The sequence below is a fragment of the Fukomys damarensis genome, unplaced genomic scaffold, assembly GCF_012274545.1.
Source record: "Fukomys damarensis isolate Sample0158 unplaced genomic scaffold, DMR_v1.0_HiC HiC_scaffold_30, whole genome shotgun sequence".
In the NCBI taxonomy this organism is placed as follows: Eukaryota; Metazoa; Chordata; class Mammalia; order Rodentia; family Bathyergidae; genus Fukomys; species Fukomys damarensis.
In genome coordinates, this window is record NW_022900942.1 from 10806336 (window position 1) to 10831127 (window position 24792).

General features: G+C 40.3%; 1 protein-coding gene across 1 annotated transcript in view; it reads right to left on the bottom strand.

The window, feature by feature from the left end:
• Nucleotides 1-11751: 11751 nt before the first annotated feature.
• Nucleotides 11752-24792, bottom strand: part of Znf407 (zinc finger protein 407) — a 466360-nt gene continuing 453319 nt past the window's right edge. Inside the window, exon 9 of the mRNA XM_010610665.3 lies at nt 11752-14166. Within this exon, the coding sequence (XP_010608967.1) occupies nt 12827-14166 (1340 nt within the window). The 3' untranslated portion in view covers nt 11752-12826. The remainder of the gene's footprint in view (nt 14167-24792) is intronic.

Below are 24792 nucleotides of genomic sequence, written 5' to 3' on the forward strand. Positions count from 1 at the left end.
TTTAATAGGAACATAACATATTTATCCTGCTGTCACAGAAACGAACTTTGGTGCTTCCCTCAAGATTATGATAATTACAGATGTGGAGAAAATCCTCTTCTGTCAGCTACTCCTGGTAAGCTAGAAGTGACCTTACTGTGCTTGACAGGATAGTCTGTAAACTGGATGTAGTGCTTGTCATGAGGTATGGTCTCAGGATCCTCCCCATCAAGGAATGTTCTGGAAAATGTTGGTAATAAGTGGAGGGAATGTGATTGAACCAGTTTGACCAAAAGATAGAATGTTCATAATAAATTCATTTGATTCAATTTCTGCCAAAGTCTGACTTAGTTGAGAAAGTTAGGGCTGGGGGGAGAAAAAAAACACAACAGAAAGAATGGCAAATAAGTAAAACAGAATAATAGATGAAGAATTGAGAATGCAGAGTTATGATTTAGATCTGCAAAGTCCCCCACAGGCTCTTTGTGGAAGGCTTGGTTCCTAATGCAGTAGGAACAGTTTTTGGGAAGTGACTGTATCCTTAGGACTCTAAGCTCATTAATGGATTAATCTATTAATGAGTTTATAACTTTATGGATATTGGGAGATGTTTTAGACTTTAAGAGGTGGAGCCTTGTTAGAAGAAGTAGGCCACTTGTGTCACATCCTTGAAGAGTATATTGCTTCTCTGGCCCTTCTCTCTCACCCTTTCTGTTTTCCCTGGCTGCCATGAGGTGAACAGCTGTATTCTGCAATGCCCTTCCCCCATGGTGTTTCTACCTTGCAGCAGTCTGAAAACAATGGAGCTAATTGCCTATGGACTGAAATCTCTGAAACTGAAACAAAGAAAACCTTTGCTCATTTCAGTAGTTATTCTGTGGTATTTTGCTACAGCAATAAAAAGCTAACACAACAATATACCCTGAAGGAGACCCTTCAAATTTTTTCTTTCTTTTCCTCTTATTTTAAATTTTTATTTAAAAAAATTTTTCCCACTTTTCAAATTCTTTTTTCTCTTTCCCACTTAATCTTTTGCTCCCCCACATTGTTCTTCATCTCCCTTTTGTTCCTGATCCTGCCCTAATTGGGATTTCTTCTTTCTTTTTCTTTTCTTCTCTCTTTTTCCTTCTCTATTGTCATTAGTTTCAAAGGAAAGTGAGTACAATTTATAGCTTCCTTATTTCTGTTAAATTGTTCTATTCTTGTCTTTGTTCTTACACTCTGTCTTTCCCTCTTGTCTTCAACAGTTTCCTAGAGTTTGCATAACTGTCCTGTGTCCTCTGGCTTCACTTGAAACCTTCTCCTATCCTTCTACCTATCAATTCCTCTCCCCTCAACTCCTTCTAAAACCCCATCCTGAAGGGTAAAGTTGCTATATTCAAGAGTTTATTCACTATAAACATATTTTGGCTGGTCCTTTATTTTGATTTAATTCACATGGTTAAAGGTGATAGATTAATAACCACCACAAATTGTCAATTTCTAAGCTGTGCTTGATGCTATTGTGTTGCTGACTGTATCAACTGGGCTAAATTGTTGTGATTGATTTAATCAGTTGTCCTTCCTGATATTATGAAAATGAGTGTCTCTAAGTCATTAGAGACTTAAAACACAAAGAGTAGATATATCAGGAAGATCGACGTACTAACCCAGGAATTAAACCAAGGACAGTACCAACAACACAAATAAAAATGAGAAAACACTTAAGCAAGGCACAAATACAAACTTACAGCTAACCAACAGCAAACTCTAGGGGAAATGAGGTAGAAAAGTCTGACAATCAACCACTAGGACACCCTGAACTCATAGCATAGGAAGTAACATAACAAATCAATCAGGCTCTAGAAAAATTCAAAACAGGAATAATTTCCCAGATAATTACAGAGATGTTGAGCACAATGAAAGATGATTAGAGACTCTAGAACAGAAACAGACAAAAAAATAGATGAGTTCAAGGCCATGATAGAGGCCATGAATACCAACATAGGAAAGAAATGGAAACCATGAATGCCCAAAATAGGACAGAAATGGAATCCATGAATCAGATTCAGCCAGGTATCTAGGAACTTTCTGTAGATAGCATTCACAGCAGAATGAACAAATGTGAAGATAGAATTTCAGATATAGAAGATAGGATTGCAGTCAGTGACCATGAGAAGAGAGATCTCTTAAAAACAGTAAGGGGTAATGAGAAATCAATCCAACAATTCCTAGATAATGCAAAGAAGAATAATATAAGACTGATAGGAATCCATGAAGTTGCAGGAGAAAGTACAAATGACATTTAAAAAAAAACTGTTCACAGAATTAATGACAGAAAACTTCCCAAACAGAGGGGAAGAATTTGACATACAGACAATTAGGCACACAGGATTCCAACTAGCCATAATAAAAAAAAAATCTACACCTAGATATATAATAGTCAAGATCCTGGAAATCCAACAGAAGAACAAAATACTGCAAGCAGTTAGAGAAAAGAAAAAAATCAAATGCAAAGGAAAGCCCTTAAGAATCATAGCAGACTTTTCAACAAAAACCCCTCAGGTCAAGGAGAGCATGGAGTGAGGTATTTCAAAACCTAAAAGAAAACAACCTCCCACCTAGGCTGATGTATCCTCCAAAGCTATCTTTCAAAATTGATGGGGAAATAAAATACTTCCATGGCAAAGAACACCTGAGAAACTTCATGAATACCAAACCAGCACTCCAAACACTTTTAAACAATATCCTAGAAAAATACAATGAAGGTTACAACACCATGAGGCCCAACAGAGCAAATCAATTAAAGGGAGAGAGATAAAAATTAAAAAGACTCAAGAACAGGACAATAACGTGACAATTATAAATCAATACATACCAGTTATAACCATCAATGTTAATGGCCTCAATTCACCAATGAAAAGAAATTGACTGGCAGAATGTATTAAAAGCAAAATCCAACAATATTCTGTATACAAGAAATACACCTAGTTCAAAAATAAATTCATAGACTGAAAGTAGAAGGATGGAAAGCAGTTCTCCATACGCCAGGATCCCAGAATAAAGCAGGGGTAGTTATCTTATTTACAGACAAAGTAAATTTCAAACAAAAACTAATTAAGAGAGACAAAGAAGGTCACTTGTAAAAATAACAATCCAAGAGTAAAAGATGACAATCACAAGTGTACATGCACCAAATATTAATGCCCCCTACTATACAAACAAATATTAAGGGACATGAAAAACTAAGCACTAATACAATTGTAGTGGAGAACCTAAATACCCAACTGTCATACATAGATCATCTAGACAAAAAGTCAAAAATGAAATGCTAGAACTCAACCAAGCTTTTGAACAAATGGACTTAACAGACATCTACAGAGTGTCCCACCCCACAAAATCAGAATATACATTATTTTCAGCTGCACATGGGTCATTATCCAAAATAGACCATGTACTACCTCATAGAACATATTTAAATAAATGCAAAGGAATTCAATTATCAATTCCTATTCATTATCCCATGTATATTATCAGACAGTAGTGCAATTAAGCTGGAGATCAATAGCCCAAGAAACTGCAAGAACTTCACAAACTCATGGAAATTGAACAACACTTTCCTGAACAATCAATGGGTCACAGAGGAAATTAAAGAAGAAATTAGTCAGTTTTTACAAATAAATGATAATTCCAATACAACATACAGGAATCTATGTAACACAATGAAAGCAGTTCTATGTGGAAAATTCATAGCAGTTAATGCCCACACTAGGAAAACAGAGTGAGCTCAAATAAACAACCTAATGATGAATCTTAAGATTCTAGAAAAAGAAGAGCAAGAAATCCCAAAGCTCACACAAGGGGAGAAATTATAAAGATCAATGCAGAAATCAGTGCAATGGAGACTAAGAGAATAATACAAAAAAAAAATCAACAAATTGAAGAGTTGGTTTTTTGAAAGAATAAATAAAATTGATAAACCCTTAGCCAACCTTGACAAAAAAAGGAAAGAAAAGGCTCAGACACATGCAATTAGGAATGAAAAAGGTGAAGTCACAACAGGTCCACCAGAAATCCAGAGGATCATTAATACCTACTTTGAGAACCTATACTATAATAAAATGGAAAACACAGGAGAAATGGACAGATTTCTAGATACTTATGAATTACCCAACTTGAAAAAAGAAGATAACAAAATTCTAAACACCCCAATTACAATCAGTGAAATTGAAAATGTAATTAAAAATTTACCAACTAAGAAAAGCTCAGGTCCTGATGGCTTCACTGATGAATTCTACAAGACATTTAGAGTAGAACTATTGCCACTACTCTTTAAACTTTTCAATGAAATTGAAAGGGGAGCAATACTTCCAAATTCTTTCCTGGAAGCAAGTGCTACTTTGATTCCAAAACCAGGGAAAGACCCAACCACAAAAGAATACTATAGGCCAATCTCTCTAATGAACATAGATGCAAAAATCCTCAATAAGATACTGGCAAACAGAATACAGAGGGTCATCGAGAAGATCACACACCCTAACCAAGTTGTATTTATCCCAGGAATACAAGGATCATTCAACATATATAAATGTAATACACTATATTAACAGAGTAAAGGACAAAAACCCTTTGATCATCTCAATAGATGCACAAAAAGCATTCAACAAAATTGAACACCCACTCATGATAAAAACCCTGCAGAATATTGGAATAGGTGGTCTTTATCTCAACTTGATAAAAGCTATCTATGAAAAACCAACAGCCAACATTATATTAAATAGCCCAAAACTGAACATCTTCAAGCTAAAATCAGGAACAAGAGAAGGATGTCCACTATCACCACTCCTGTTCAATACAGTTCTAGAAAAATTAGTCACAGCAATGAGACAAGAGAAAGAAATAAAAACAATAAAGATAGGAAAGGAAGAATTTAAACTGTCATTATTTGCTGATGATATAATACTCTACATAGAAGACCCAAAAAACTCTGCCAAAAGACTTCTACACTTAATTGAAACTTTCAGCAGAGTAGCTGGATACAAGGTCAACATTCAAAAATCACTAGCCTTCTTGTACACAAATGACAGACTCACTGAGTGAGAAACTAGGGAAACAATCCTTTCACAATAGCATCTAAAAAATGAAGTATCTAGGAATCAAACTAATTAAGGAAGCAAGACACCTCTACACTGAAAACAACAGCATTCTGAAAAAGAGAGATTGAAGAGGATATAAGAAAATGGAAAGATATCCCTTGCTCCTGGGTAGAATCAACACAGTGAAAATGGCCATACTACCAAAACTGCTATCCAGATTCAATGCAATCCTGATTGAAATTCCAACAGTATATTTCACAGAACTGGAGAAAATAATCCAAAAATTCATCTTGAACCAGAAGAGACCTATAAGAGAAAAAAATCATTCTAGGCAACAAAGACAAGGTAGGGGCATCACAATCCTCAACTTGGAACTATACTACAAAGCCACTGTGATAAAAACAGCATGGTACTGGTGAAGAAACAGGCCTGAGGATCAGTGGAAGAGATTGGAAGACACAAAAACAACTCCATATATACTCAGCTACCTCATCTTTGACAAAGGAGCTGACTGTCCCCACTGGAGGAAAGATAGCCTCTTTAATAAATGGTGTTGGAAAAACTGGGTCTCAGTCTGCCAAAGATTAAAACTAGACCCTTACTTTCACCATGTACTAGACTAAAATCCAAGAGGATTAAAGATCTAAATATTAAAACAGAAACACTAAACTTGCTGGAAGATAAGTTAGGCAGAACTCTTGAAGACACTGGCATAGGAAAAGACTTTATGAACAAATTCTCAGTAGCACGGGAACTAGCAGAAAGAATCAACAAATGGGATCTCATCTTATTAGAAAGCTTCTGAACTGCAAAAGAAACCATCAGCAGAACTAAGAGACAACCTACAATGTGGGAAAAATTTCTTACCAGCTCCTCCTCAGACAAAGGACTATTATCTAGAATATACAAAGAACTCAAAACAATCAGCCCCCGCAAATAAGGACCCAATTCAAATATGGGCATCTGAAATGAACTGACATTTCTCAGACAAAGAAGTAAAAATAGCAAGTAAATAAATGAAAAAATGTTCCACATCACTGGTTATTCAAGAGATGCAGATGAAAAGAACACTGAGTCCACTTCACCATAGAAAGAATGTCTGCTATCAAGAAATCAACAAATAACAAATGCTGGTACAGTTTTGGGGAGAAAGGAACCCTTCTCCATTGTTGGTGGGAGTGCAGACTGGTGCAACCACTATGGAAATCAATATGGAGATACCTCAAAGAACTAGGATTAGAGATTCCATTTGACCCAGCCATCCCTCTGCTGGGTATCTTTTCCAAACAATTAAAAGAATGATACCACAGTGATATATGCTCACCCATGTTTATAGCGGCACAGTTTGTAATAGCTTCAACTTGGAAAGAATCCAATTGCCCATCAACTGGAGAATGGATAAAGAAGATGTGGTTTTTCTATAAAATGGAATACTACTCAGCCATAAAGAATGAGAAAATAGAGTCATTTACAGGAAAATGGATGCATATTGAAGCCATACTCTTAAGTGAAACAAAGAGGACTTACATATGTAAATGCCAAATAGTTTCTGTGGTGTGAGTAACTAAAAGTGTAAATAAGACTCAAATTGTATAACTGATGTGAAATAGGAAGAAAAGGGTTAAAGGTGTAGGGGAAGTGGGAAGGGTAGGGGAAGGGAAATAAGGGAAAAGAAAAAATACGAGAAAAGGAAAAAATGGAAACAAAATCTTTGTAAATAGGGAAGGGTGGAGGGCATGAAGGGTGAGCAGGGGTTTTGGAAAAAATAAGAACCAAGATCTGCTATGTAAACGTACAAGATCCCAGTGATAAATGTAACTGTACTGTATACCTAAAAAGTACCAATAAACTAAAAAAAGAAAGAGAAAAGGGTAACTCAGCGTACTTATCTATTCCCTCCAGATAGCTCAGGGAGAACCTGCAGTGCCAAGTGGGATAGAGGCTGAAGGTGTAAAGGCAAAAGCACAGGGTCTGCCTGCAAGGAACTAAGCTCCCTGGACTTTGTCAAATACAAGGGTAAGGAAGGGACATAGCCTGGTGAGGACTTTCAACTGTAGCTGTCTTAGAAATGCCGCCAAAAGGGAGGGTATGTGTAGTACCTGTGCTTGTATTGCATATGGAGCCCATACCCTATTAGATATTCCAAAGGCTTTTTAAGCACTGGGAATCTTCTAGCAAAAGTGACTCATTTTTAGTTATGAGTTAGATGTCTCTAAAGGGCCGTATAATTGTAACTCTGATGTTAACCTATCTTCCAAAGCCATGCAGGGGTGCAGGAAGGTAGGAGTGCTGAGCCAGCCATGGCCTTTTTCCTGGAACATGACACTACTCTGAAGTCCTGTGGTGGCCACAGGGAGCAGTTGTGGTCTGGACAAAAGTCACCCTGCCCAGAAAGCCCATTCCTTGGACACCAAGGCCATATTCTCTGTACAGTGCTGGCTGTGGCACAGGGGTCTCACAGAAGCCTTCAAATAGCTCATCCCAACCTTGAACCTAATTTACAAATTAAAAATCAAGCCTGTTTTGTGTTGTATTTTATTCCTTTACTTAAAAAATTATTTGAGGAATAACATGAGAAATTGGAATGAGCTGAGAATGGCACTGACATAGGGGATTGGTCCATGTGTTCATGTTTATCCAGGTTATAAATTGTCTTTTTGTGATGTTGAAAGCCATGTTGAAATTAGGTCATTTTAAAAGAATTTATTAAAAGGCATTGCAAATGCAGGGCCTTGGAGAAAGTAAATGGTCCTTTGTCTGAGAGATTTAGGATGGATTTACTTAACTCTGGTAATGGCCTTTGTGATCATGTGCTGGCACATGCCATTCTGGCCTTCTGTCTCCTGCTTATACTTTTGCTTTCAGCGTAGGGATGAGAACTAGAATCCTTCCCTGGGTTAGGGCTCAAGGAACTTTGGAAAAAAGAGGTCTCCACCTCCTGGATTTTACAGACCCAGAACCTAAGAAAGAGAACATCAATGAAGTGATCTGCCCCCAGTGTTGCAATGAGCACAGTTCCTTTGTTTTCACAACTGGTAAACACCAGGTTTCAGAGGCAGACACTGGTCCTGATTTTAGAATTGTACATGTAAATCTTGGGTACATAGCTGCTTGCCAGTGCACACCATGCAAGCCCAGCCTAGCAGTACTTAAAGTTGGTTTTATATTCTGGTCTAATTTCCATCTTCAAGACATTAAAAGGCATCCCATTTTCCCTTGTTGGGCTGGATATGGACACCTGGGGAAGAGCAGGTTAGTTAGGTCTCATGTCTCTCTGACCTGCCTCTTCCACCTACTCTCAATGATCATCACTTTCACCTCCCCATCTTGAATTTCCATAATATTTCAAGTGGTTATTTTTTATGGGGGTGAAACATTATTCCACAACTGAAATCCTGAGCTCCAACTATGAAAATTGCCAAGGGGACGGTCCACAGGAGAACCTCACACTCCACCTTTTCTGTGAGAATATCAGGCACCATGTCACTATTGGGTCTCATGTCAGTCTTGGATTTCATGGGGCAGGGGCAGATGAAGCAGCGAGCTATCCCTCCCCAGAGGGTCAGCAGCAAGGAGGGTCAACCTCCTGGCCAGGTCAACATACATGGGGAGCATGGCCTTGTGCTGAAACCTGGGACAGACACAGACAGCCCCTACAAGGAGCAGAACCATGGGCCTTCCCCCGGCCTTTCTTTATCTCCAATTATAAAGCAGTGCCAGGTTTTTTCGTCAGCCACTGCCATGTCTCCAAATGGCTTTTCAGTGTCAGGCCCATCAGGAAATTAACTCATCATGCAGTGACAGCTGCTAATTTTTTCCCCTTACATGTCAGATGGATCGCCCGCTGAAGCTAATAATGAATCACCAATCCCTGATTAGAAGGTGCTTCCGAAACATATAACTGCCACCAGAGCTAACTTTTTTCTTCATGTAAAATGATATCACCCTAGAGGAGCAGAAAACGAATTGTATTCTCCAACTGATGGAACAGGAGGAAGGAGGCTGCTTAAGTGAGCTGTGTGCACTCTTAAATTATGGGCTAATATTAAATAGTAAAAAAAAGTGACAACTTGCAGCTCTTTTTTTCAGTTGCTAAACGAATGGCCTTTCTTGTTCCCCAATTCTCTTTCTAGAACCAACTTTAGGTTAGAATTCTAAGCTGGCTCTTTAATCCTCTGCTTAAACCATGACTTCATTTTTATGCTTAAGAAAATGAAAAGTGTGAGAGAACTGGGAAGTACAGACGCTGTTGACACTGTCGTGTGGCCCTAGAATCTCCTGGATGTTGGGCTTATTGGGAGCAGGGCCCTTGCACCTCATAGCACGAGTGGTGGACTAGAGGTGCTTGAGCCTCAATGGAGTCTTGGCTAGGAGGTGACGGAGCAAAGACCACTGAGGCTCTTTCACTTCCACCTTCTAGGACTCTGCAGTTTCTTTGGTTGACTATACTTTAGTCTGCACTATCTCTCTTAGGCCCATTTGGGTACTTCCTTATAAATCTCCTTTAGCAAAGTCAGTTTAGCTAAACCTTTAGCCCTGATATCCGATCACCCTGGAAATATAATTAGATTCCATTTTCTGTCTTCTTCCAGGTGAGGTCTGACCACCTTGGCCTGCTTTCAGCAAGAATTCTATTAGGTTGGCTTGGTCAGAAACACTCCTGATACTTCTTCTTACTATTACTGTCTTCCATCTAACAGTGCCTATCCCAGCTTCATCTTTGGCTATAATGCCCCATTTGTTCTGTCTTCAAAATTGAGCCTGATTCTATTCTGAGGCCTGTTTTTGTCCTATTGAAATTGTCCTGAATAAAATTTTTTACAGTTTTAAGTACTGTCCAGGTCTGATTTTTGACACTTTGTGAGCCCACATTTCTGAAGTGAGCTGATAAATGACAGAGTTCTAGTGCCACCCTGACAAATCAGCACATTTACACAGTTCTTCAAAGCAAATCAAGTAACAAAAGAAATGTTCTCTGCAAGGGGTGGTGATTTTGCTTTGTGGTGGGAAAAGTTAGTAAGCACCCTTACTCCCTCCACTGTAACTCCTCAGGGGACTAAGGCCTCCCAGAAAGATGACTGTTTGAGTCACAGCACTGCACCAAAATGACCTTACCTTGTGAATAATATTTGCTTCATCCAGAAATGGCTACCTCACTTTGCAAGTCCATCACAAGTAGCAAGAAGTGCTCAACTTTTAACCATGGAAGTTGAAATGCAAACCATTTCTGTATGCTGACTTGGAAAAAATCTTTCTTCCTTGTATACTAGATGTCCTGGGGCTTGATCATTTAATTGGCCATAGCTTAATATAAATGATCTTTTTGGATTACAGTCTCCCAAGTAAATATTTCATTGGCTTTTCTTTTTACTTCTATAAAGCTCTGCTGTATTCTTTAGCAACTTCAAGGAAAGCTATAAGCTTCCTACATTGTCTTTATAGACAACCCATGCTGCAACGAATGTCCCTTGCTTGAAAATTCTGCCATGCCTCATTATTCTGAAGCACACATTTGTGTATGTGCTTCTTAAACTCCCTTACATTCCAATAGTTGTGTAATGAGAGAGAAAAGAGAGGTAACATTAACCTAGCTCTATAGGTAATTACAGGATACAATAGCTTGGTGCAGCCATCACAGTCCTGTGCCTAGAAACACCTTCTATACGATATTTTCTTATGCAAAGGCCTGCTCTTTTCATTGTGCATACAACATGATTGCTGGTTTGACACTGCAGGCTACACTGGTTTTATGAAGGATTAAATGCCACCTGAGACATATTTATCCTAAATAAATCACAAACGGTAAACTGCAGCATGTCAGTGTCAACACCCTGGCCTGCAGCGGAAAGGTTAGCCATACAGGACTAAGCACAGTTAGGAATTAGCATCGCAGCCGCCGGGCGGCTGCTAACGGGAGAAATGATCAAGAAATATTTCCACTGAAAAGCACTCCCCCCGCTTTTTAAAACATGTATGAGAAGCTTGGAGAGGGCCATCACTTTGTAAAGGTCACCTCTATCCTGATAACAAACGAGAGTTGATCCTGTCACTGTTTGCAGAAGACTGTTTAAGAAGGGCTGAATAGCCCTGCCATTTTTAGGAAACATGAGCTAGTCACACTCAGCTAATTATGAATCTCAGTGTCAAATCTGAAGTTTTCCTTCTTATAATTTTGGAGGGGTGGCTGTGGATAGGGAATGGGATGAACTCAAAGAAAAGAGAGGAAGCCAGGAACTGAGCAAAAGTCCAGTTCACTGTTTCTGTTGCCTCAGGGAGGGAATCCTCTCTCCCATGCTGGAGATTAAATCCATGGCCCCAGGCACAGTGGGCAAGCACCCCTCAGGAAGAGATATTAAAGGGTGCTCTACTGACACCAATATATGACTAGCTTCTTTTCCTCTAAAGTCTGCTCTCCATATTTTCTAGGTTCTAACCAAGATAAGAGTATGTTATTGTTGCCAGAATGTGACTGGCCCATTTGCCAAACATGAATAAAACAGTATCAGGCTGCTGGAGACACCATCTGAAAGACAGTAGAGGAGAGAGGGTGCAACCACCCAGGCAGGTGTGGCTCTTGTGAGTTCTCGCTGATGCACACTGGCTAGCTAGCCACTCAGAGAAGAACACAGTCATTAGGTTTTAATGCTTTAATTTTATTTCAGAGAAAACAAACAGAACAAAAACAACTTTTGCCTTTGAGGGAGGAGATTATTTTACAATTTTGGAAAAGAAATAAGACCAAGAGTATCAAGAAACAAATTACTGAAACATAAACTTGCATTCAACTGTTGAGTGAACCCACAACTAAACACAATGCTGGTCAGGGCGAGGGCTACAGGGTTGCAGCTTCTATTTGTTAACAATCAATGTCAGCTTTCGCATACTGATATAATTACAAATAAATCTGCAAAAATGATATCAATATGAACATTTATTATAAAAAGCAAAATATTGATATAAACAATATTTTCCAGAGTGTACATTTCATGTATAGATTTAGGGTATGAAACTAAATAAAAATTAAAAGCATCAGTTGTTTTAATCAAGGAATAATTTAACTGAATACAAACTTCAAGGCTTACTCAAGGAGTAAGAAGATTATTTTTATGTAGTATGCGACCAGAGAAAAGGGGACACCTAAAATATTTGAAAAGAGGAAACTCATACATGAAACAAACTAACAGGCTTCCTTTGGTCTGGCAATGCCTTTCTCCTATAAAGTTTTTAAAAAAGAATGGGATGGCCTACTTCAGGATGCAATCCCAGTAGCTGCGATTTGTGACCAAAAAACGTAAGCAAATGATGATAGAGCTGCATGCTAGGCAGCTGGAGCTGAGAGGCTAAGGCCATAGGAGACATTTCTTACCTACTTTCCACCAAGGGGTACCATCTTTTGATGACTGAAAAGGGACAACATTTGTAGGATAAAGCCAGGGAGAATTGTTTCTCCTCAGTGCAATGGTGGAACAGGCAGAAAGCCATTAGCTTTTTGGACCAAAGGGCCCAGTGACAGGCTCCATGGCACAGGGCTGGCCTCCCTGCCTCAGCTCTTCTGAGAGGGCCCTAAATCTTTCTTGGCCAGCCTAGCTCTGGGCTTTCCATGTGTCTTTTTGGTGGTTGATGTTACCCCACCAGAAGGGCATGAGCAGCACTCTCTGAAATAATGTGATCACTGTTTTGAAGGTTTACAAACAAAGCTCAGGGAACACTTTGCCAGCTTGAGAGGGATCTTGGCACACCTGCCATATTATGCCCAGCATTGTGGTTGTGCTTCATGCTTCTAGGAGCTCACTACTTTCTCTTTGGCTCTGAATCACTGTCGCTGCAGGGGTGCCTTCCTGGGTATAAATGACCATGCTTGTCAACTGTTCAGTGCCATTTGGTACCATAGCCTCAGAGCTGAGTGCAGCCCCAGCCTGCAGGATCTCCTGAGAGTTGGTGGTCTCTATCACAGTGTGGGAGTACATACCTGCCTCATCCTGCACCCCTGGGGGTAATTCTGTCACAATGTAGTGAGTTGCACCCTCTGGGAAGTTGCTGCTGGACTCCCGGACCATGGCTTGGACCAGTTCCTCAGTCACAATGATCTGTGAGATTTCTCCCTCAGATTCTACGATGTCCATGTGCTCAGCTGGCACCCGCAGGCTGTGGGTCTCAGCTTCCTGCATGATAAACTGGGAGGTCTCCCCAGCTACCATGTGGACAGTGCCCTCCTCATTCAAGATGACTTGGGTGACGCCATCTTTGATGAGTTGGCCAGTTGTGGCACTGTCACATACAGCAAACTGGAGGACTTCTTGGACCATCTTCTTGAAGGCCACCTGAGCCCGCTCCTGAGAGGCAATGATGGCTGAGGGCCGGACAACCTGGGTGAGCACCTCCACAGCGGATGGGCTCTCCTGAGTGTCTTGGAACATCTGGATTTCTGGGGCTTCATGGTTGGGACTTGTGTGCAATGCTTCCTGACTGGGCAGCTGGATCAGCACATCTTTGTGGTCAGGCCTGCCCTTTTCCTCATGCCCAGCCCTACCTTCTGCCTCCCCTAACTCAGTGACAGCACAAAGCAATGCATCTAAGGCTGAAGAGGCATCAGGTGGAGGAACTCCACCCTCTGAGAGACTTAAAACCTCCTGTTTCGTCACCTGCTGTATCACAGAGCCACCTGGATCAAGGGACTCATCCATAGTATGACCTTCCACTGAGCTGCCAACAACAACAACCTGGGTGGCTCCCTCTGTCAGCTGCTCAGGGAGAACAGGTCCAGGCACTACACTGCCCACGTGTGACCCATTTTGACTTGTGGTGATGACCTGTCCATCTTCTGTGATATGCACCACCCTGGACACCTGGCCGGCCATTGCCAGTGTCTGCAATGTGGCTGCAGCTGTTTCCTCCACGGAGGCATCAAGGGCAAACTCCCCATCATATCCCTGGATGATGATGACCTGCTGGACCTGCTCGGGGGGCTCAGCCTGCCTCTTGCTGTTCCTAAGGGACTTCTCTTTGACTGGAGACTCTTCTGCAAGTGCAGCTGCAGTGAATGGACTGTCCGTTTCCACAAAGGTGGCTCCTTGTCCCTTCAGACGGCACTCATAGGACTTGGACACAATGCCTATGAGAGATAGTGAACAGTTAGAGTCTAGAAAGACTTTCAGGCTTAAAAGCAAAACAGTTCTGCAGATACCTCACTAGAAACACTGTGACTTACTATGCAAACACATTATGAGTTCCACAGACCAGAAGCATCATGGGGCTACACATTCATGTGGGCACTTACAGGTGTGTTACAGGTTTGAGAGTGCAAATAATTGTATATTTGAGATGCATTTTTCCAGACTCCTGGGTTAACTGTCCAAACAGAACACTTAGCAAGATTGTTTGCCTTTCTAGTTCCTGGGGGAGGAGGGTGGTCAGCTCCCCCAGTCATCATCATCTCTAACAGTACTCACAGCAGCGGGTGGTAAGTACAGCTTAGAAAACAGCCAGCAGTAGGATTCTCTAACTCAAAGGAAGATCTTCTTCTTAATGTCTGCAGATTACATATAGTGTATATTTGTTTAGTCAACAAAAAGAATGAAAGCTTTGCAGATTGAATTTTAAAAACCTGGTGTCAATAAACACAGTTATAAGAGTTTAATCTTGCAAATATTTATTCAGTGTCTACTATGTGTCAGACACTGAACCTAGGTGAAAAAACAGGCCTGGTGTGACCGCAGCAAGTCCCTGTGGGCTGGGCACACATAGATACATCCAGCTTGTCCCCGTCCATGTGCAGTCCTGGGTACCTGGTGTGGAGCACATGCTCAGCAAGGTCATGTCTGCTCAGTGGTCAGGATTCTAGGGAAGGTGACAGGGTAATCACAGAGAGGCCATACACTCAGGCTGTGGAACAGTGTATTCAGTGAAAGATCAAAGAAAGAACATTTAATCCTGAATGGCTTGAGTCATGCACAGAGGGCTGGTAGGAGGGAGCCACCCTCCCCAGAGGGATGCAGAAGCAAGGAGGTCTGTGGCCTTGGGTGTCTTCTGCAGTGGCTAGTGACCACTTAAAAGTTTAGGTTTTAGGAGATTAAATAATTATCTCAGGCCAGGCTGCTCGAGGCTTCACACACCCTGTACTGAGGTAATCTGGCTATGGGCTGTGAAGAAAAGAAAACTGTGGAATGTTTCTAAGCATAAAAACTGCAACTACAACAGAGGAAAGGTGCAAAATTTATGATCTTCTGTGTCAGCCCCAAATTCCCTTTAGTGAAAACATTGTTACTGTTTAGAAAATTCCACAATAAGACTCTTGGGACATGGGCAGAGGGAATTAGGGTTGATGGTTAAGCTGCTCTGTGAATTAAGGAAAGGAAGGGGAAGAGGTACAAAGGCAGAAGGGAGAGGGGAGCAGGGGAGTGCCATGGCCTGGGGCCAGCAAGGCAGGAAAGGGCAGTGCAGGCCCCCACCTGACTGTCCACCAGTCATACCAATTTATGGTTCATAAATTGGACACCAAAAGTTGGGGGTAGCTGCCCATCCCCACAAAGGGGGCCCCCAAAGTGGAAGCTCTAAGCCTTCTGTGTAGATCTGGGCCAGGACTACAGCTGTTATGTACATTAGAGGAAGAAGACCTGGCAGCAGCACAGGGTTGAAGGGAGGGAGGCCAGAGAGGCATGCAGGCCGGGAGGCCAACAGTAGGGACATACCTGCACACCTACAAAATGTTATCCGAATGTTATCTGAACTGCTCTGTAACCCGACAGGGAAAGATATGACTGGGAATTGTAAGATTAATTTTTCATAAAAAAGAAACTGAGTCTTAAATCAGAGCTCCTTTTTTTTTCTTTTAATCCTAACTTTTCTGTCAGTTTTCTTTTTATCATTTCCTCCCCCCCACAAATAAGAACGATCCTTAAACAATCTATTCAAAATTCTATATATCAGTAGCAACTGAATTTTTGGGATTTCCCACTTAGTCTCTTGAATATGGATCAGTTTTTTAACAGTGCATTTTTATCATTACCAAAGGAAAGAAAAAATTAAAATTGTTAAAAAATTATGTATTATTGGCATCCCTTAAAGACAATACTTTTGCTTAACACAATAGTGTTGTTCTCCAAGAAAGCATTTCTTTCCCCAGCCAGTGAGACCTGTCTTCCAGCAGGTACAACATCTCACTGGGATGGGAGAAACTGCTAAACATACAGATCAAGAGGACATGCCCAGGCTCATGCCCAATGTGCAGGACAGTGGTCCTGGATTCAAAGGTATTAACTGTTATGTATTAACATTTATTCTTTCCTGGAGAACTCTCTATAATATGAACAATAGAAAAGCTACAGAATCATGAAAGTTTAGGTCAAGAAAAAAGTGAGGGATCTAGATCCATTTCCCAAATCCACTCCCTTGCATGCTCATTTAACAAGCACAAACTCCACAAGGAGCAGGTGTCTGTCTGAGCAGCGGAGCTGCGTCTGTCATATTTTAACAACAACTAACCTTCCTGAAGAAGGGTCCAGAATGTCCATGAGTCAGTTAAAGGAATGCCTAGCTTCCTTGTTCTTTCTCAGGTATGCCCCTAGCAATGATGGAGATTAACTGCGTACCACTAAACCAGCCTCCCAGCAGGTTGATGTGCTAAACCAATTGCTTATTGAAGAGGCACAGGTGGGCAAACTGCAGTACTAATTCCCTTGGATCTTACCTGAAGAGTTTGGAAGTCCTGAGAGTGAGCCTTTGAATAGCTCTGCCTGGGAACCTGCCATAAATTCAGAGCTCCTTCCTTGCCTCCTTCCCCCTCATCTCAATTTACATAGGAGAAACAGCCTTTCATTGACTTTTCCTAGACCCGTGTCTGGCCCCATAGTTTGGAAGATACGTGTGACATTAAAGCATTTGGATCCTGGAAAGAAAGGCTTCAATTACTGCCTATATGTTTTTACCTGATCACATATTATGTGCTCAACTTTAATCCTCCCTAAATTTTCTTTTCTCCAAAAGGTCAGAATGGGGGTTAGTCTATAAGCAAAATGAAGGGCTGACATTAATGAAATTCCACATTGCTACTTCATTTATGCCCCCAATTTTGGGAGAGGACTGGTGTGGCCAATCTCTGGTCAATCTGCTATCCACTAGCACCTCTAGCTCTTTGCTTACTGTGCTTGATGAATTCTTCCTTTGGTATGTGTGCAATCTTTCCCTCAGGCTTTACTTTTCTTCCTAGGATGCAATATTCCACTTGCCTTCGTTAAACTCTGAACTTAGTTGTTTTCTCTCCATTCTCTAATTTTAAGTCATTCTTAGTTTAGTTCAGAAATTGGGCAGGGAGGGGGGAAAAGAAATAAGGACACAAAAAGAAGGTAGTCTTCAAATCACTAATCTCAGAAAAGGACATTGTCATTACATTAAAATCAGGAGAAATGACACCGTTGGGGGGAAAAAAGAGCAAACATCCTATTCTTAGGCCATCTCCTAAAGAAATTATGTGCTGAAGTCTAAGCAATTGTGTGCTTCATTTGGCAACTGGATGGAAAATCTCTTGAGTGTAGAATGATCCTTTGAATCTCTTGCAGCACTGATAATTATGCTATTCTGAAATACTTACTGAATTTATTTGAATCCAGAGGTGGGTTAAGCCACTTCCAGACCATTAAAGTAAACTACATGGGTAAATACTGCTGTCAGGAGGGGCTGTGATGAAGCTTAACAACACCAATGTCTTAACCTCCGGCAGCACAGGCCCAGCTAGTCCATCAGTTCATAAATGTGAGTGCAGGTCCATCTTTTGATTCAGCAATTTAATAACTTCGAGTGCTGTCAGTACTGCTTTGAAAAATAGCATCTATAAAATGTAACAGCCTCAATCAGATTGAAAAAGATTCACCCACTGAAGATTCTTCCATTTCAACCATAATGAATTAATGTAGAGCTATGTAGAAGTTCAAGTGTCATTTAAACGAATGTGAATCTCCACTGTAACTTTAAATTCCAACTGTGCTATGACCAAGAATTTACTGAGCACATCAGCTTCAATTTTTGGGCTCTTTCTAGTAAACATGAACTGTAAAGTTCACCAATGCAAATAGTAAAACAGATACGGCACGCAGAAAACAGAACTATTGTACAGGTTTTATCCTTACTGGCTTAGTCACAGTTATAGCTCCAAAAGTGCACAGATCTTTATTAGACCATGGATACCCAACATAATATTTGTGCTGTACTTCATGCTTTTAAAAGACACTGTCAGATTTCAATATGATAATAGCGGCTAATCAAATAGTATGCCTAAATTCAGTCCTCTTTAGATCTGTTTCTAATGGGGCAGTACATTGTCTTATACAGAAGGTGCAAATGAAGTTAAATGTAGCTTTATGCCTGTTTATGAAATCCTGGCTTATTGCTCATTTGCTTCCATAGTACAAAGATATTATACTCCCTTCTCATTGCTAAATGCACTGAACATTTACCACTCAGTTGAAATAAAAAGGTTTGTTGAGGTGTTTGAGGATCTATTTTCAGAGAAATGATTTAGAATTAATTTGCTTTTCCAGAATGCCACGATGAAGCTGTGGCCACTTCTGTTAGTGAACAGTCCCAAAAGTGGAAAACACAACTCCACCCTGCAGGAGGGGCAACAAGATGTGGTGAGTGGTGCTCCCCAAATATGTGCTATGCCCTGCTCCACCCTGCTGTGCTTCTGGGAAGCCGAGAGAGGGCTGAGCACCTGACTTTCTCCTTTTGTGGTATGCTATTCTTTCCTTACTGTCATCATTTTTTCCCACAGAATAAATACCTTATGCTTTTGTTAAGCTTACATTTAATTAAAATGTACAGAATTTGTGCAGTAAACTCGAATGAAACAAATAAAACAAGGGCCCCCTCTCTTGAAGGCATACGTTGTGAATGAAAAATGTCTTTACAGACTAAAAAATTTTGCAGTAAACAGGGCCTACAGAGAGAAGTTTCCCTTGTAATGACATCCATAAAATACACAAATGGCACTTTTAGTACCATCCTGAATATGGCATTTTCTGTGCTCTACACACAATCTAAATGGTTTGATCATAGAGCATAATACTCCATTGGGTTTATAGAACAATCAATGTTCCATAAAATGATGTATTTATCCAATAGTAGGCTCAGCAGTTACTGGTGTATGACATTGTAGGACACAAGCTTGGGCTCCTTGGCAGCACGCATGCTGGCTGTAAAACTTATCTAACACCACTTCAACAACTTCATCTCATCTGTGGCAAGTAATTTGTGGAAGACTCAGCTTGGTTTAAAAAACACTTGTAATAAAAATTCATAGAATTTTCAGGAGAATGAAAGCTGATGACAACAGAAAGGTCACATTGTGTCTCCACTAAAGGGGTCAAAGGTTGCTGGCAGTTCTAAAACCGAAAGTAGATTTCATGCATCGCGTAGCAGATAAAGATGGCATTAAAAAGATATGTCATGGGGTGAAATGCCTGATGCCTGAAAGAGCCTGTGCTAATATCCTATGTAAACCGCTTTGTTGCTATGAGCCAGCATTTATTTTATGTTTCTAAGACTCTCATGAACCAGTATAAATGTTTATACATCGCTAGGTCACATCTTAAATGCTCTGTGTAGTACAGATTTGATGCTTTGGTAAGGCCACTGAGTTTGAAAATGCTGGGTTGGTTCATTGTCATAATTAAAGCACCTTGAATATGAGGCAACCCAAAGAACATTACTTTTCATATAAAAATTTGGGACACACATGACATTGTGATTCTTAAACCACACATAACTTTTCTAGGCTTCAATTTTAAGATGTAATTTTAATAAGAATGTTAAGAAATCATGCTTAATATCTCTTAAAATGAAACAATATTAACAGATTATGCTAATAAATTAAAGCCATATTTTAATGTCACAAAAGCTTATAAGTTTCTCAAGTGAAAGCAGGAAAAATGACAAATTAAAATTCAATGAAATATAACCTTTTAGAAATTTCAAAGCAGAGAATACATTATTCTTACAATAGCAGTCACCAATAGTTTAGCCAGTCAAATCGATGCTGATAATTGCTCTTAAATTTATTCATTTTATAGATGGTAACAACTCCTTGCATCATGATGCCCCCGTCCCATCTGGCTCAGAAGAAACGTGCTTTCTGAGCTGACACAGTCCACATCATGGGGCCTTCTCTGCCTTGTAGACACTGCCCATGCCACATAGTGGCATGGAACAAAAACTACCAAGTCATCTAGGGACTTGTCTGGGATCAAAGAAGCAACATTAATCTGGTGTAATAACCATGACGGGGTCAAAGTAACCTCTTGTCTTTCTATCCCAACAACTAAATGACAACTTCTCCTTTGGGAACACAGGTTGATCCATACCTCATGCCTCTCTACTTTGAGTGTTAGAAACACATTCTGGACAGTGTTACTAAAATTTACATAGAAATAAGTAGGTTATTTGAGATACAAAATTACGACTTATTTTTAGCCTCTGACATGCTTATTAAATATGCTAGCTATAGCAATGAGCTTTATTTCTAAGCACAGTCTTGGGTATTTTAAACCTAAGGTAAATCTAAACTGGCCTGAGCTGACCTGAGCACGTGTTAAATACATCATAATGATCATTTTGGTAAATATTTGCTTAAACCACATATGCAAATACAAAGCTGTAGGTTGAAGCATTAGAGTGAAAGCCATTGCCAGGCCCTCAATTTCAATGGGAGGCTACTGTTTCACATGAAGAGATGAGAAAAATATTATTCTGTGAAAAATGAACTTGAGTTGACACCATTTCTGAGAAACTCTTTCATGTAAGTTCAAATACAATTTTTCTGTGTGTTTATGTTACTTGGGGTTACACCCAGGGTCTTTATAGTGAGCTACATTCCCAACCCTTTTTTATTTTGGGACAGGATCTCTCTGAGTTGCTAAGTTGCCTAAGTTAGGCTCAAACTTGTGATCCTATTGCCTCAGTCTTCTAGAGAGCTGGTATTACAAGTGTGTGTGTCACCATACCCAGCTTCCAGTTAAGACAAACTTTATTCCTTATTTTTTCTGGATCTCTTAGAATTCTTTTTGAAAGCTCTGGTTGTTACCAGGACCCTGCCACTGCCCTTAACAGTGGCAACAACAGGAAATAGTCTATAAATCCCCTGAAAAGAATTCTAAGATATCCAGAAAAAATGAGGAATACATTTTGTGTCAAGTTGGAGATATATAATCATTCAGGTTTCCAACTTTACTAAGAATAGTCTCTATGGGCTTAGGTACTTCCATGGGCACTGAAGAGTGACAAAGAATAAAAGACAATATTTTACCTTTAAAGTCACAAACCCTAAGAAATTTTGTATTATATCAGACCCTTAGGTATATATTATCATTTTCATGCATGAAGATCTAACAGTAATGGGAGTTATGCACACAAATCTCACTCAGTGAGGTAAGGAGTGTCCTTTAAGGTTATCTTGACAGGCTTTGCGGGGTGAGGAAGGGAAGTGGTTAACTGTTTCTCTGCTGTGCAGAAGCCTAAATGCTACATCAAAAGTCATTATGCACCAATAAAACTTTGGACATTTGACTGATGTAACAGAAATGGTGACATCAAATTTCAAAGAGGTGATAAAATAGCTCTTTCAAGTTAGACTATGAAGTGCTCTGTTCTTGTCATTTACCAATGCAGAGTACTTCTTAAAAACAGCTAGTTAGCTTACCAGCAAATGTCTCAAATGTCTTAAGTCCTAGGTGTTTGGACCAAACCAAGGTAGGAGTAACAGGGTGAGTCTATGAAGGTATCAGCACAGGGTGTGGTATGTGTTTTGGCACCAGGGTCAACTGTGCTTACTGGGGTTGGGGTTTGGGGTTCTCTTGGATGTCCGTGCTTCTCCTTCCAATGCAGACTCCCTGGGAGCATGTGCTCTCAGGGACCAAGGCTCACCTGTTCCCATGCAAGTTACTGTGCCTGTGCTAGTGACAACAGCCTAACAACAGTGACAATAGGAGCACTCTTCCCACTTTTTCACAGGGGAACCTAGAGTCTTGGAAATGAGCTGGGCAATGTCAGACAATGACATATCTTGTTCAAGAAGACATATCTTCTTGAAGACTTGCAAACTCTACTAGCTAAACTGTGCCCATCTGCTGACTGTAAGGCTGCCACTGTTTGACTTAAAGACTTAACAAACTAGTACAGACATTCTTTTCTACATTATGGAATCAGGAAATTAAGCCCAACGACCTTTTCTTAAATGTCCTCTGACAGTCTAAAAACACCCAATATAGATAATACAACACTGGGAGACAAGGCCTATTTTTCAAAAAGTGTACACATTATACACACCTTAAAATTATGCAAATAAGAAGCCCAGCCAATGTCACTGGAGGGCACACCTCTGACAAGGTGGACTTCAATGGGCTAACGAGGCAGATTCATCTTGTTTGATTTTTGTTTTCCTGGCAAACCCTACGAAAAGATCATATTCACTTTTGTAGTCATGTTCATATTTCCTTTATATTATAGCATCTTCATCTTTCCCTAGGAAATGAGAGCAAACAGACATTTGTCTTCATTGCAGACACTTTTGTATGAAGGTAAAAAGCAAACCGCTTCTCAATAACAGCACAGAGGCACCATTAAAATCAAATTTACAGTAAACAGAACCTACAGCTGGGGTAAAACACTAACTGTTAGTATTTTAATTATCCACAAAGCTTTTGGAGGTTTAACATCTGCTCGTAGCCAAATGACAGCAGCTGCTTGTGTACACTTAAAGCAATGCGGATTTGTTCTCTACATCTTAAAATGAATCATACGTTCTGGACACATGGCTGCTGTTTCCTCCTGAGCTGGTTGTGTGAGGGGACCCTAAATGTCTTGTGGTTGACAGCTTAGCCAGGATGACCTCCTCACAGGTACAAACCCTTGAGTCTGTAAAGAAAAGACATTAGAGATGGTGCCAGAGGCCAGTACTGGCCAGAATATGGCCAGCAATGCCATCGAAGTGCTGGCATGGTGTGGGGGTATTGGCACTGCACTCTATAGTGACTTCCAGGACAGGGCACCAAGTGAAGGAATGAAGCAGAGTCTGTGAGAATAAACAAATAATGGGCCTGGGACCCTCCTGATGTCTAACCAGGAGACTCAGAGAGCAACTTGGTGTCATGCTTGGTCTCAGGAAAAGCCCATGGTGGTCCTTCTGACAGTGCCACACATGAGCACAATGCCAGGCAGAGGCACAGCCAAAACAGGGTGGATGCTGCCATGGTCAAGGCAAAAAACCTAACATTTTCTTTTAACCAGTGGATATTGCAATTTTTACTTTGAGCATTTCCCTAAACATTTACACTAAACTCCACAATTTAAAACTGTAAAATATCTGTGGCTTGGGCCCTAGAGAAAGTATATACCTTGGGTAATAAAGTTTAAATTGACTTTAAGTACTCATATGAAAGACAAATTATGAGGCTTGAACCCTTGTTTTGAAATGAGCAGAATGAATAAAACTAACTTACAAATTCAAATGCTGAGTAAATGCCAGCACTTGGAGCCTGAGGTTTATGCAACATGGCAAGTGAGTATCAGTGGTTTTCCTTCCACATACCTGACCTTTTTTTTTTTTTTTTTTTTCCCTCTAGTACTGGGTACTGAACACAGGGCCTTCACACTGAACTATGTTGCCTTGCCTGGGTTTTGTAGAGCAAGAGTGAGAGGGAAATCCTTAAAAAGCACAATAGAAAACCTGAGCAAATACCAACTCAGGCCTGATGGGTTCTTATTCTACTTGGCACTTGTGTGCATGTCTAAAATTGCATGGGACATTAATTATACACCTGACACAGTGGGTGTGGTTGACCATAAGAGCATATGAAGGGTCAGGAAGTAAAAGTTTTGCACTACTTTGTCTCAGCAGCTACACATACCATACTTAGAATCCCCCCAGCAAGTATCTACAGTATGTGCATATTTAAAATAGGGTAAAAAGTCCAAATGATGTAGTCATGAGTATAAAGTAGCTATGGCTATGTAGAAGACCATACATATGAGTCCACTTCTAGGAGGGTGTAAACTTAGAACTACTTAAAATTATTATTACTATTATTATTATTATTATTAGTTTCTTAGAGAATTCAAAGGCCTTATCAAACAGGCAATACTACTTTGCCTGTAAACAGTAAAAAACTGTTTATAAGGAGCTGGATGGTGCTCTCAGACTGGCAGACATATGTGATCATTAGCACGTGATATCAACTATGGACATTAATCATTTCTACCTGCACAGGTGTTTCATCCCACCATGATGAACATGTAAGGAAACGAGAACAAAACTGTGCACAGGGTGACAAGAGACAAGCGCCATAAAGAAGATGTTCCCCTCACCAGCCTGAAGATATTCTATATGGGGAATCGTGACTGAGACTTGTTAGAAATTTAAACCACCCCTTATGATCAAAACTTAGGAACTCTCATAAGAAACATGGTTATATTGAGCAAGTACTGTCCAGGGTCCATATGGATATACAGTCAGTTGTGCATGGAAATAATCTTCAACAAAATTTGGAAAAGATCAACTTTACATGAATCACTTCTGCTAGACAGGGCCCACAAAATAAAAAGTAGACGTGACACAGTAGGGAGCTTCAGGGATATGGGAGTGTAAAGCAGGCTGTCAAGCCCTCATAAAAAAAGTAGGGTTTTGGGGCCAGGGATTTAGCTCAGTGGTTCTGCTGCCTGCCTTGCAAGTACAAGGTCCTGAGTTTAATCCTGG